Source organism: Linepithema humile, chromosome 2, assembly GCF_040581485.1.
Source record: "Linepithema humile isolate Giens D197 chromosome 2, Lhum_UNIL_v1.0, whole genome shotgun sequence".
Classification (NCBI taxonomy): domain Eukaryota; kingdom Metazoa; phylum Arthropoda; class Insecta; order Hymenoptera; family Formicidae; genus Linepithema; species Linepithema humile.
Window position 1 is genome coordinate 18,223,441 of NC_090129.1, and position 15,370 is coordinate 18,238,810.

A 15,370-nucleotide genomic window follows, 5' to 3' on the forward strand; every position below is an offset into this window, starting at 1 on the left:
ATTTATTATTATTATTTACGAAATGTTGTGCATAAAATATTAGAAATATTCAGTAAAATGTTCAATAAAATATTTGCAATGTTTAATATTTATATCTGATTCTTAAAAATTTTTAACATATATAATTATTATTCTAAATAACTTAATTAATAATCTAATTAAACTTTTTTTTAATAAATATTTTATTAGATTTTTGCTTAGATAAATGAATAAAAATTTAATGTACGCAATTATTATTTCACAGACATTAATCATTTTGAACACAGCTCTAATCTGAATTTACTTTTGTGTGTTACAGATCAGCTTTGCAGATCAACAACTCCGCTGCTGCGCATCATTCATAGTGAGTGAATCCAAATTATCTACAATTTTTATTAAAATAATGGGTCTATATAAAACATAGTCGTCATTACGTTTTTCGTTTGCAATGTATTAATTCATGTATGAATTGAAAAGTACATAAAAGATAAGAATATTATACGAGGGATAATTTGTTTTTATTTAATATTTGAGATATTTTTAATTGATTTGTGAAAAAGAATTATTTTATTATTTGATAGTCTTACTCTCGTATATATGAATACAATAAAATATTAGCAATTTTATAATAAAGAAAATTACATATAATGTTATAATGTTGTAAAGCATTGCAGAATTATGCAGAATAATATTAAAAATAAAAGTATAAATAATTTATAATTTTATAGATCCATTATTTTAAAATGGATGGGCTAGGACTTAGATTTATCGATAGATTTTTAACCCTGGAATACATTTTACGATTAATAGATCAGAGTGAGACATATTGAGTTATTTGGAAAGTTTGCAGAATTTTTTTATGACACAATTAAAAATAATTATTATATTTTTATATGTTCATATTTATTCAGTAATATTTATTTATTCAGCAGCATTAACATATAATATGTATTACATATTGTCTAGATAACAAAGAAATTTGTTACGGAATTTGTAAATAATTTTTTATTTTGAAAATAATTTTTTTTTATTTGTAAATTATATCGTTTTTATATAATGAGAAATTGGTGTTTATTTTTTCATTAAAATTAGCAGCGACAATTTTATTACAATAGTAAAATGCATTTGTTGACAATAAATTATTATGTTGTAACAGCAATTTAATCTTCACAAATAAATGTATTTCACAAATTTTATCTATTTTTCTGAATTTTATCGCTGTCATATTTAATATCGCTATTATCTCTTTCCTTTCTTTCTCTTTTTTTTCCCTTAAATATGATTTGTGCTTTTATATTTTGCCAGGGTTATATATTGTGCAATTTGGCGTAGAAAAGTATAAAATTAAGAAAATTTTGAAATATGTGCATGTAAATATACATTGAAAATAGAAAAGATATATTTTACAATAACGCGACGGAAATTAAAAATTGATGTTACATTCAAAATAATTTATTTAAAGAGCGCACTTTTGATTAACGATTTTTGAAATATATTTATTATTGCTATACGCCAATTTCTTCGTAATTTTTCCTAGCTTATCCATGCATCTGTGGTCCCATGGCTTAATTGATTCCATGGTTGAGCACGGAAATTCGAAATTCGTGGTCCTATTGATGATGGTCGAGCACGGATCTTGAAACAATGTTGATACGATCGACCATTGAATAATGATCGACTATCAACACAAATTTTGGACGCAACTAGCGGAAACTTAGCTGAGCTCTGCGCTAGCATCCTGTGAGAAATTCTTCTCATTTTCTCATTAAACTTTATCAATTTACGGTTTTTAGTACGAAGATTAGGAATTTTTTATTAGGTTTTTCTGTTAGGTAGAATTTTTATTAGGTAGGATGTTTTATTAGAGTTTTTGGATAGGTAAAATTTTAAAACTTTTTACTTTTTTTTTTTTAATTCTTTGCTGTCGATAAACTTTGGAACTTCTGCTTTGACAGTTAGTTCGCAGTTTATTGATGACAGAGATAATGACGAAACTTTGGGTGGGTAAAGGAAATTAACAAATATTTGCAACATGTATTTATTTATAATTTTTACATATACAAATCGAAAAATCCTATTAATTATTTTTTCTGTTCATATTTTTTGTTTACACCATTTTATTTGTGTGCTGAAGCTTAAATTATTTTTTGTTTATTATTGGCAAAATTAAATAATAATACTGGCATGTTTGAAATGATAAATATATACTTTATTTTTATTTTATTTTTTTTGGTATTTTTCAGCCATAAGTAAAATTGTTATGAGGTTTAAATTTTACAAAATTCCCAATTATAAATCGTACACACGTAATCGTACATACGTAAAACATTGGCATGATGTTATGTACTTAATTCTTTCTGAAATATATAATTGGCAACATTTCGTCTAGATAAATTTTAATTTATATATAATAAATTAATTTGGTGTTTTAATTAGTTTAATTTAATATTTTAATTTAAGACATATTAAAATCGAATTGATTTACATGTTATTTTTAATTTAAAAGTTAATCAATTCTAGATTAATATTCGACAATGTAGCATTACACAAGTAATCGTTATAAATTGATAGACGAAATCTAACATAATAATATTAATATTTATTATGAATATAATTATAAGACTTGTAATTAAAAAACAAGTTATTTAGTTTTATAACGATTCAGCAACCATATAACATTTTTATTAATTTCTTCAGGAAAGTATAATGTTGCAACTTTCAAACCGTTTGCCACAAGTATCGATACAAAATTGAGCATTAAGATATTAATAAATTATTTTTTCTAGAAATTATTTTATTATCACTAAATCCAAAACTATGTAATAAATTTAATTCGTATTTGTTTATCGTATAACTTAAAAAATATGTATTAGAGTTTTTATTACAACTTTACTTATAAATTACGACAGAATATGTTGTAATAATTAAAATAAGTGTATGAATAAATATAAGAGATACATTTCTGAAAAAAAATGCTTCTGCTTAGTCAAATAAAAATAAGACTGAGACAAATGTAATTAATGAGAGTTAGGTCTATATTTGATAGAAACTCGCAAGAATAGATTAAAACTTATTGATATGGTAAAGTATGTTAATTATTAACGATTTGAGAATGAGAGACAAAATTTATCGTCATTACATCACCGCAGACGATAACAAATATGTATTCAACGCTTTTTACGCTTAAATTTACAAATGAAATCGCTATATCATGACTGTGATACATTATATTAAAATGAAAGTTACATTTATCTTTTAGTTATCACATGTATATACTAATTATACAATCGCAAATATATTATAGAAATACAACGTACGTATCATAAAAGATATATCTCAATAGTTAACCCTTTAACTGTGATCTCGGGCTTCACTTCTTGGTTAATGTAACGGTATTTTTCCAATTTTATAACTTTATTCTACAACAATCTTAAAACAAATATCACATTCCGATGCGTAAGATTAAAAATCAATGCACTAGTTAAAGGATTAAATTTTTTGTTCTTACATTCGTACTTGTCCTTGCGTCGACACTTTTTGCTATGTTAAATAATCCATATCGTAGATCGGCTGATTTAATAGCTATACGTGGATACTTTTCAGCTGCGAGACTATATAGGTTTAATACCGATTATTATCGGTAAACAAAGATTCGATAATGATATATTCCCGTGTCTCCGTTGCAATTCAAACGAGAAGGGTGCTCGACTAATATATTCGTCAACTAATTTAAAAAAAAATATATTTATGATATTATATTACTAATCGAAAGAAATTTGCCTAATTCCGCATTTGTTACAGAATTTTTTTGTATGTATTTTAAAAATATTCGAAATGTGTACTTTAGCTAGAATTATGATTTAAAAAGTCACTAAACTGGATGATTATATTTAATTAATTTGGTTAAGCTTAGTTTAGTAATTCATTATTCTTTTGTAGTTTATAATTCTGCAGACCTCTTAACTTTGCAGTAGTGATGCCTCTCGTAGTAACATCTTTATTTGAAGAAATACTTTCTTGCTAATATTCATAGGAAAATAAAAGTTGCTTAATATTTTCATTAACATTATTATTTAAGATAAAGATAGTTGATTAACAGGATTATAGACTATTACTGTTTACTGACCGTAAACCACTGCAAAGTCAAGTAATCGAACTTGAGCACTTTCCTCAATCGCACGACGAACATTTACGTTGAACATAAGAGCAATGCGCGTTAGATCAGATAATTGAAAGATGAATACAATAACAGAAAGAGTGAAAGGAACAGAGAAACGGGTGGGACCGTAAGAATAGCGTAATTCGCGGAATGTTAATGTTAATAGATAGTCTCGCAGCCGCGCGTGCGACAATGAACAAATGACGCGACACGAGCCGCATGGCTTGCCAGAGAAACGTCGGTTTGCTCGCCATCGGTCAAGCAAGCACCGAAGCTTATTTGGCAAAAGGCTCCGCTTCGAAAGCCTCTCTGTGAGGACATGCGCGTCCAGCTTGGCCGTGCCAGTCGCGAGCGATTGCATTAGCGATCGGCGATCGCATTCGGCAGAGGTAATAGTTGCATCACCGTTGAATAACAATTGAATTTAAATGGTGTACATTATTGATTTCCAAATTTTTTGCACTCAATACAGTATCGCTATCATTATAACTTACGTTTCATTAAACAATAAAACCAGTGTTTTACTTATTATATATTGTAAATAAGTATATATAGCAGGAAAGTAAAATTTTGTATTGAATAAAATTGTATTTAAAATTTAAAAAATTTTAATAATTAATATTGATAGAATGCTTATTGGAAATCACTGATATATACCTTCATATTAAATGAACTGGGTCGGACTCAATTACTACAATATTTGATGATTCAACAATTTCGTCTGCTGAATGATTAAAATCTATTCAAGTGATTAAATGGGATTAAGCTCGATTTAATAGCTGAATTCGATTTTTATCGAAAGCAATAGGCTCGTTAGTTGCGGCACGATCGAAGCTGAAGGCCCACGTTGTGCTTTGCTTTTCGTTTGCTTTGCGTTGTATTCGTCGGGATGGAAGGTATCGTGGGTTGTTATAGCTATTATAACTATTAGTTTTGTTGTTATGTTGCATTCAGATAAACCGTAGGTGAAAAGGAACAGCGGGTCGATCTTTGAACTTTGAATATTTTAGATTTTATCAGTTGCGTGTAAAACTTATACACAATAATATGTATTTAATAAGATTTAAGGAAGATTGCGAAGTGCTGTTCACTTTCGACCAATGGCCGTGGAAGTGGAGAATTCGTTCACACGCGCAAGAATAATAACAAGGGGTCATGCAGTATCATGCAAAGTATTGCTGTACAGCTATTTGAAAGTCAAATACCGTAGCTGTTTTTACATAATTGATTGCAATTAAACACATAAATTGTATAAAATATTTTATAAAGTATCATAGAATAAAATTTGATGTAAATATGTTTCAAACAATTTTATGTAAAAGTACAATACACACACAGAATAATATAAGAAATAAATAGAAAAAGATTTTTAATTAAACGGTAAAAGATAGGAAAAAAGCTATAGTTTTTCAGAAAAGAATATAATCATATAAATTTCTAAAAAGCTTCATTAAAGAAAATATAATTCTATAATAGCTTAAATATATGACAATACCTACTGAGTTTATATAAAACTCTTATGTTATAATAAATTGATCTTTACGAAAATAAGAAATTCAAATTTGTAATTATAATTAAAATTTTTCCGCATCAACTTTTGATAAGCCATATAAACTTCGTGAACGCTATTCATGCAACAATATTTTCGTCTACGTATATAGTATAACTCGATTTTTTTTAATAACAAATATCTGAAAACTCTTTCATTATAGCGATCTATGTTCTTTAATGCGTGCCCGTTTCCAGGAAATATGTAACAAATTTTTACTTAATTTTTACTGGGAGATTTTTACTATCCATAAATTCTACAAGCTTTACAAATGTTTTAAAAAAATTTCAAATCCAAATTTTTTAATCTCTTAGAGTATTAGTTCCAAAAAACTTGCAGTTTTTTATTATTTTTAAGCATTTTAAACTTTGCATAGCATTATTTGGAATTTCAATCCTCTTATTATCCAATCTTTTTATGTATATCTAAGATTTTTACATAAAGTTTTTTATATTTTAAAAAACGTGCACATATGTGGACAACTTTCAAACTAGAGAAAATTATTCTCGCTGCTCATCAGGCAATTCTTACTGCATTTATCGATGCTATATCAGATATACATGCTGCAACCATGCTTTTTACGGTAGAGCACCTTTCTATTGTACAAGCTCGCCTTCTATTACAGACTCTATTGTCTCTCGTCATTTCTATGAGCATGTCTTATCAGAATAGCGAATGGACAAGACGTCCACGAGAGAGAGAAAGAGAGAGAGAGAGAGAGAGAGAAAGAGAGAAAGAAAGAGAAAGAGAGTGCATCAAAGAACACTGATAAAAACGAAATAACAGTGCAAAGAATATAAAGAGAGTAAGAACTAGAGAGAAAGACAATGTGAAGAAGAATGAGATAGAATAATTAAATGGAATATAAGAAACGTTTTGCTACATTAATTAAATTGCGCGACGTTTGAACGCTGGACGTCGGTATAATATTCTCGATATCGTCATATATTATTTAAAGATTGTTGCGTTATATATTATCAATGTTGCTTAAAAGTTATTTTATAAAATAATTTTTTATAAAATAAATAATTGCTGAAAAGCAGTAGATAGAAATGCAAAAACATGATTCAGAGAAATTTATATACGTATATATTTAATATTTGTATTTGCAACATTTGAATTATTAAAAAAAATTGCTCCTTATTTTTTAATATCTTTAAAAATAAGTTGTACAAATTTTATGAATATATTTTGTAAATGTTAGTAAAATTTTTGCAATTGTTTCATTTTCATCTCATTTACTCAATTGTATCTGAAATTGGAAAATTTTAAAAAATTGTCATACAAATATTTCTATATTAAATCATGTATAATTGGTGTTCATACTTCGCGCAATTTTGCTTTATATCTGAATAAGTTTTCGCATTGAACGAGAAATTGATCAGTCATGTCGCATATTGTCGCATTAAAATGAAAAACGCAACATAATGAGGTGCATTATTGTGAGAAAAATCTGAAAGCTAGAGTATCCACACACATTGTTCTTTTTCTGTACTATTCGAGCAAAATTAATTAGATTAAATTATTATTGATATTCCCAGACAATCGAATACATGCAACGATAACGCCAAAGAAGGAGTTCAATTTCAGTGAAAATTGTGTACAATTTCATATATTTTTACTTATTGGTTTGTAAGTAGAATTAGTTAGATTCAAAACACCAAGAATAAACGTAAATGTGAAACATTGCATAATTTAGACAAATAATTTTTAGTAATTTGCAAAAAGAGCTAGAAAGCATTTGCTGATAGGATTATCGCATTAATCAAGTTTTGTTGAAAGTACAACTTAGATCTATCACTCAATTTAAGGATAAATTATTCAATTTATTATTTAGCAGTTTATGTCATTAGTGTAAACTATAATTATTAATAAAACTTCTTCTTTGGAATTTATGTCACGAATGCATTGTAACGATGCCAGCCGTGCTTGCTCGAAGAACAACTAACAGGGAGCTCGCGCCGAGATCGTCAGAGAAATTGGTTTGGATATTTGGGATGATTTCTACACGAAACACTTAGGTATTCTCTGTCTAAGGCCAGCGATCGGAACGAACGATTTACACACAAACTCTAACAATAAAACTCGAAAAAAAAATGGAATTTTTATCCGTTAATCAGATAAATGTAACAATTATTTAAATCAACAAATTTTAGATTGAGCTTTGATCCCGAAACGAGATTTATTGCCGATATAATTCAGTATCACTTTATTTTTAACTTTATTTTAGCACTTTTGTGCTAAAAGTATAACATAAAAACAATTAATAAAATTTTTTACTGTATTATAACGCATAATATAATTCTTTGTAACAATAGATATCACTTGTACGTTGTGTATGAATGTGTATGTGTGTACACGTGTATGTGTAATGTGTAAAACTCTGTTAACTATATATAATTCTTTTCAATATTCCCCGTTCTTCAGCAATATATATTAAATTTATCTCATTATTCACATTTTTTTCTATTATGCGTATACTATCTACGATATGCAACTGCGATAAAATTTTTATATCATACAAATATATTTTATTTCTACGCGATCTGATGAATCGATAACGCGTTGAAAGAGGCACAAAATTAACGATAACTATAACGACACGTTGATCGTTCGCACCGCTTTTCATTTTTTTTAACTACTTTTATCTTTTATATCTTGAAGAATCTAGTCTTTTCAAGATCGAAGCCACAGCTATGTCGTTCGTTCCGATGAGTGGTTTGTTGACTGGTTAGAATCTCTACAAAGGATATGATTGGACACCACTGCGATAGGTGGATCGAATTAATTGGTGTTATACGATGTAGTCATTGCAACGTTCTATAAAGCAAGCTGAGGCTCCTAAGATGGTCGAACGCAGAACAAGGATAGTCGATAGGATTAGTAGGAGTATGGAATTCGAACGCGAAGTCGGGGGTACACGATTGCACATATCCTCCTCACAGAAGCACATGTGACCAGTGCCGGTACTTTCCATCATGCACACGTGGTCCACCATGAATAAGTTTATTTGTAGCTGCGAGGTGCAGGTTCTTCTCACGCTCTCGTACGCTATAAGCAAAAAGTTTAATAAGCAGCAAGTAAAGCTGCTTATAGAATCACTACAAAGTATTCTACTATAGTTATGTTTTTTATCATCGTTATGTTATCAGTTAATGTTCATAATTATTTATATAAACCTAACTTATATTTATTTTTGTACTTAAAACTATTATTTTATAAAGCAAAACCGGGTAAAAGAATTATTTCTGTATTGAAATACCTACAGATTGATTTAAATATAAAAATTTTTGTCAAGTTTTTTATTTTACATCTAAAACTATACGTATTTTTGTAAAGAAAAAGTTCGTAAAAGAATTATGTTCTTGTATAAATTTTTCATCTGTGTAAATTAGCCTAATTGTGGATTCTTTCTCCGCTGGATAAACTTTTGTAGCAAAATGATACTCACGCGAATTTGCGTTGCGAACCATTTTTACGCAGCATCCGTTACAGGTCATTAGAGGTGGTTGGTCTCTAGGTAATGCCGTGTAATTGAAAGGATCTTTGCATCTGAGGTCCGTCCATGAGTCGCATTCGTAGCAGTAAACGGAGCGAGCTGCGAAATAGATACATTTTCAAAAACCGTGCATCGCCTTTATCGCACTCGGAAAAGAATGTATATGAAGTCAAAGAGTAAAATGCTTCACCAATAATAATAATTTTTTTAATCGATATAAGATTTTTTATATAGCTATCTCTACTCTTATATGTGTTTAGCACTAAATGTGGTATTTAATTTATAAAAATTATGCATATGATGTTATAACCAAACTTGTAAAAAATCAACGTTATCTTTTAATTAGTAGCCACATTCAGTGTTAAAATTTACAAGTTGTCGCTAAAAAATAATGACTTTAATTAATAAGTCCATAAGTATATGATTAAGCATTATTTAATTTCTGAATCATTTTTTTTTATTGATTAATCAGTGCAATATTCTGCTGCAGACTAATATGCCTAAGATTATTTTACAACATTTTATATTTCGAAGATACATCGTTTTCCGAGTGCTCTTGTCATAAAATTTTTCACATTGATGGGCACCCGCACGCGCGTGAACTTTTAAAAAAAGATTATCAGGCACCGTTCGCTTCTCACGGCACTTTAGAAGAGCGCAAGTGCTTCGATGACGTGGCTATGCTCGATGAGACTGGACGAGGCTAAAAATTGCGTCGACTGCTAAACAACATTCTTGATTTATCGGGAATAATTTAATACCCGGTCGTTAAAATAGCTAAATAGCCTCTTAAGTGAAAGACTTTTGCCAATAAGATATTAGAAGAGAAATTCGTCTACGTTTCTCGTCCAGTTCGGAGCAATCTCGGACCGGTAATTCCCAACGGAGAGTACTTTTCCGCCTCATTAAAATCTTGGGGTGAATTCTTTGACGAAAGTCAAAGTCGGTTGGTCCCTAGCGAACGAGTCCGATGACACGGCACGGGCACACCGCGAGGAGAGTAAGCTAGCTTAATCACTCACTCTGGCACTCCGCATGACAGACGTTGGCAACCGCGAGTACAATTGCCGCTGAAAACGAAAAATTGGTTGTTGCTTTAGGTAATATGCGTCGGTAACCGGATTGTATGGGTTACTAGCTTAAATAACTTGGTGAATCTGGTAAAACAAGCGACAGTACTGCACGGAGAAAATTTTATATAAAAAATTACTATGTACGATAGTAGCCGCGGACTATGAAGGAATTATAAAAATTTTTACATGTTTTTCACATATGAAACATAGTAAAAATGTTCCGTCCGCGGCTTCATGGTCCGCGATTAATGCCGTACATAGTAATTTTTGATATAAAATTTTCTCCGTGCATTATATATCGGCTACGGTGACTGCGACTACCACTACAACCGCTACTGTCTCTATAGCGCGCCTCTAGCGTACCGATATTAACGATGTTGAGGGCCGCTGATAGTTGCGCTAGCTAATAATGCTATCACTCGATTAAAAAAGGTCCTGCGACAGACACATCCAGATTTGTCGGTTTGTCGAGTGGTTTAAGTTTGCTACGCTTTGCAAATTGTGAAATATATAGTGCAGAATACTTTCTTTTAATGCTCGAGGATAAAATATAATATGAAAAATGAGATGTGGAATATATTGCATGCATAAAGAACAGTATAAATATAAAGAGAAAATATACAGATTATAGAAAGTGATAGAAAATCTGTATTTCATATACGAACTAAAATATCGTAATAGAAATGATGTAAAAATTAATTTTGGTGACACAATTTCAAGACAATCTAGAAATGTATGTTATTACGTGTCGCTTGTAAAACAATTTTTACCTTGAAAAAACTGCTTGGAAAAACGGAAACTTAATATGTTAGATATTATGATGTACGATATATACGCACGCTGAAACAGTTTCCGCTCCAGTTAAAGATAATGTGCACATGTAATAACATATATTTAGAATAAAGTGTACGTACCCTTTAAACTTTATTCCGAGACATTTGAATTCTTTTACATATTTTTAATTTTTTTATTACGTGTAGGTGTACGATTAATAAAGGGCAAACGATTAATCACTTCTGCGCAGTACGTCACGCATAAATATTGAGTTATTTTGCAGTACAAATATTAAAACAATTACACTTTATTCATTCTTTTTTCATAGTTTACTGTGTAATGTGGAACACGAACTGGCGGTTGAGTTTACTTATTTCTTGCAGTGAAAGAGGTGAGTGAACTAAATCGATATTCTTATGCGTGCACTGCATATTTTGGCGATTATTGCGCAGCAAGTATATGGAATGATATTGTTTGTGGGAAGTTTCTTCTGGAGATTCTTTTAGTGAGTATAAAATAATGTTTAATTATTTCAATTTAATTAAACAATATTTTATACTCATTAAAAGAAACCCCAGAAAGGTCTTTTGATAAACAATATATATGAGAATAAAAGAAGTGAAATGATATGAGAAATGCATTAATATTAATATAGACAAAATACTAAAAATAGATTTTTCTACAAAATTAACGAACATATTTATTATATTATTTTATTCTGTAGTATATGAAGCTTTTTTATATTTTATATATAAAAAACAAACATTTCAATTTTATTACACATGACAATAACAATTACTTGCATTAGAAAACCGACAAAAATATGAATATGCCCGCACAGTTTTCTGAAAATAAACTTCCGCATTTGATCGAATCTAGAAGATATATTTTTAATGTAATTTGTCAATTTATTAACTTAAATTAATTTATTTTCAATATAACTTTAAATGGTCAATAAAGAAACGATATGTGAAGGGACAATAGTATGTTGCGTTCATGCAGTCTTCTAGATATTTTCAATTGTGGACTTTTTTCATGGATCTTACGTACATACGTACGTGTTCACGTACCTAGCAGCACAGAGGTAGCGGCCATACGCGTGTTGATCGATCTAATATGTAATAACACCTATGATCTAGACTCTTAATAAGGCTTATAATAATTGCAAATAGGACTGTACTAATCTCAGTAAATGGATGTTTAGATTTACATACTTTGCTTCTTAAAATCTGTACTTGAGAGAAAGTTAGCTTAACATTAAAGGGGCAAGTATCCGATAGTTTGGATGTAGGGTATTTTTCTGCTTCAAATTTCAAATAACAAGAGTATGTTAGTTGCTCTAGTTTAAAGACGTAACAATTAGATTTGAATACATTTGATATTCGCGAAAAAAGATTCGATTCGACGATGTCTATATCTATTTTCTTCGGATATAAAACCTTTAAAAGCATTAAGTGGAAGTTCGTGAGAAATGTAAGCGCACTCACCCACTATTAAGTGATTCGTCCACATGCTGATGGCGGCGGGATCTCCTTACAATTCGTCTAGCTTTGCGTCATGTCGAGACTTTTTCAGACATCAAGTAATTAGCACGATCTCATTTATTCGTATATTTCAGACAGCCTCTGAAATTACAAATTGATCTTATTACGAGTCGATCGATGTTAAATATTAATTAAACAAAAAATTTAAGCTAGTTTTTTAATATTTTTGATTAGTCAATAACTCTTGATTTTTTTGGCATTGGAATCATTTACGTCATCTTCCTTAATTAATATGCACATATAATTTTTTAATATTTTTGATTAGTGAATAACTCTTGATATTTTTTGACATTGAAATTATTTTTTGGCATTGGAATCATTACGTCATCTTCCTCAGTTGATATGCAAATACATACGTGTGTTTAAAATATCTCATATTACGCGACATTTAATTTAAACACAAATTATCTCAATGAGATAATAACGTATTAAACTCGTTTAACTCGTCGCAAAGTTCAGCGTTATAAGATTTCGTTATAAGTCATCCAATAACAGCAAAATGTTAAGTATATGCTAACAAACTTTTAATTTGAGCTATAATACTTACTAATTAATAAATACGCTGCTTAATAAAGTAAATTAGAATTTTTTAACATAAAGCTTAATATTATTCTGATAAATGCAATTTTACTACATACAATTTTTAAATAAAATTTTAAAAACTCATTATCATCATTATAGAAAAATATAAAATCTGAATCTTTAAGCAAATAGAAAAATAGTTTTTTTATATTTATTTATTTAAATTTTTTGATAGAATTAAATCATTTATTTAATAATAATTAAAACGATAGAATCAATTTTTTCTTCTATCATATTAAGTTTGATTATTCATTTGATTATTTTATTTTAATTTATTCCACAGTAGTAAAAAGATTACTTATTTAATCAGTCCAAAAATTTTCAAATTTATTTTAAAAAATTAAATTCCTGTAAGCTTTTTTTAATTTGCATACATTATTTATGCAAAGTATTTTATTTTATTTTATAGTAATAATAACTTACAATCAGCTAAAAGTTAGCAATATTCAATTCGAATATGGATCAAAGCTACATAAAATAAAATATGTATTATTTGTATTTAGACTGTGAAACAGATTTAACATATTCATAGAATCTATCTGCAATTGGCACATACTTTTTCGTTTTTGCATCACCGAGTTTAAAAGAATTAATTTTCTCGTGGCACCACTAGTGTCTTTTTCATAAACGATATCTCGAACACAAAGCCTATTTTGTTTTACTGGTTGTTGTCAGTATCGTCCCTCAATGTCGTTCCGCAATCTCGAATTCTATTGTTGACTGTGTAGTGAGACTGGCACTCTTCCGGACTTACACCCTCTTTAAGCTCAGACACCCCAGTGCGTCTATCGACGAGTCTACATCACCGATGCATAACGATGGTGAAATGCGCGTAACGAGGGCACAATGCAGCACGATGCAGTTTTGCGAGGCACCACGATGCTACTACACGATTGCGACTACGCTGTAAAAGCGTCGTACAATCGCTTTTACGGAACTGACTAGCGCGGGACCGAGCGCGACCGCGCGCGACCAGAGCGCGGATTCAGGTCGATCAATATGAGCAGGAGTCGCCAGTGCATGCCACGTGCTCACGTTGCGGCAACTGTACCGATAAAGCTGCTACTGCTCGAGAAAGACTTGTATAGCCGTACAATAGCTTTTGTTGTTCCCATTTGACACAAAGCCTTTAAATCAGAAGTAGTCGTAAAAGTTGTAATCAGTAATACAATTGTCGTTAGACCAGGAAAATGTCAGGATAATTCTCTATAAAGGTATGAGTCGGCAGAAGCAGCGCTTGCGCATTTCGGGGGTTGATTTCCTACAGAGTTTGAAAGCTCGAAAAATGAATATTAATATTCTTTGATAATATTTTGTAAAATTATCTAACAATTAATCTCAACGCACTATTTTAGACAACTCAAGATGTATGCATCATATCTATATATTTATGTATTATTGTTGTCAATGAAAAATCTAAAACTGTATGTTTTACAATTACAATTTTGTTATACGTTAAAATATTTATATATTATATATTGTTATATATTATGTATATTTTAATTTTATTATATAATTTATTAATTATTTGTTAATATTATGTCTAATCTCTCACATTTATTAAACATTTGAAGACATAAAATTGTCCGATTTCAAATACATATATGATACATCCAATGCGCACATTTCGAGCTTTCTAAAATTGATATAATTTATGTGAAACGATATTCTTGCGTATATATATTTTTGCTATTTTAAAGCAATATATATATATATTGTGTTTTTCATTCTCTTGTTTATTTATCTTGTTTAATTTTTGGCACTTTCCAATGATTCTTAAACGCATTTGAGTGTGTAATTTTCGTTATTTTGGATACTTTAAGGTAATAATTTATAAGACATTCATCTATTTCTTTATTGGCTTAAATTCGTTTAAATGCAATTATTTATGAACTAAAAGAGAAATAATTTTGCTTGTTTTTAATAACAAATTATTGGTTATGTAATTCTGCGAAATATTTTGTTAATGTGGAACATTAACATAAACAATAAAAAATCGTAAAATTTATTACAATTTATTCTGTTAAAATATAAACCTAAGCTAGTAAATCTATAAAAACTTATTTAAACTAAAAAATTTGTTACTTAGCGTTTTTGTATTACGAGGATTAATTAATATGTAAAGAGACAAACGGTTGCATAGTTTCAAAACGGTTTATTCAATCAATATAATAATTTACCTATTTTGCAACATAATTTCCTTCAACAATT

At 29.3% G+C, this 15,370-nt stretch overlaps 2 protein-coding genes across 11 annotated transcripts in view; one reads left to right on the top strand and one right to left on the bottom strand.

Moving 5' to 3' along the window:
- Gfrl (Glial cell line-derived neurotrophic family receptor-like) overlaps positions 1 to 15,370 on the top strand; it is a 342,717-nt gene that overhangs the window by 27,499 nt on the left and 299,848 nt on the right. For all 8 annotated transcript variants that reach the window (XM_067349567.1, XM_067349568.1, XM_067349570.1 and 5 more), the window contains one exon: positions 299 to 343. The gene's annotated coding sequence lies outside the window, so the exon portion shown is untranslated. The remainder of the gene's footprint in view (positions 1 to 298; positions 344 to 15,370) is intronic.
- Positions 2,002 to 14,191, bottom strand: qvr (protein quiver). Of its 3 annotated transcripts, none has more exons than XM_067349589.1 (5): positions 13,914 to 14,191; positions 12,521 to 12,658; positions 10,209 to 10,256; positions 9,139 to 9,285; positions 2,002 to 8,738 (listed from the first exon to the last, which is right to left on the bottom strand). In XM_067349589.1, exons 2-5 carry the CDS (start codon positions 12,543 to 12,545, stop codon positions 8,482 to 8,484), a joined length of 477 nt encoding a protein of 158 aa, XP_067205690.1. In that variant the 5' UTR covers positions 12,546 to 12,658; positions 13,914 to 14,191; the 3' UTR covers positions 2,002 to 8,481. The 3 variants fall into 3 exon arrangements, with proteins under 3 accessions (XP_067205690.1, XP_012234518.1, XP_067205691.1); XM_012379095.2 differs by having other exon boundaries at positions 13,716 to 14,182; XM_067349590.1 differs by lacking the exon at positions 10,209 to 10,256 and having other exon boundaries at positions 13,716 to 14,189.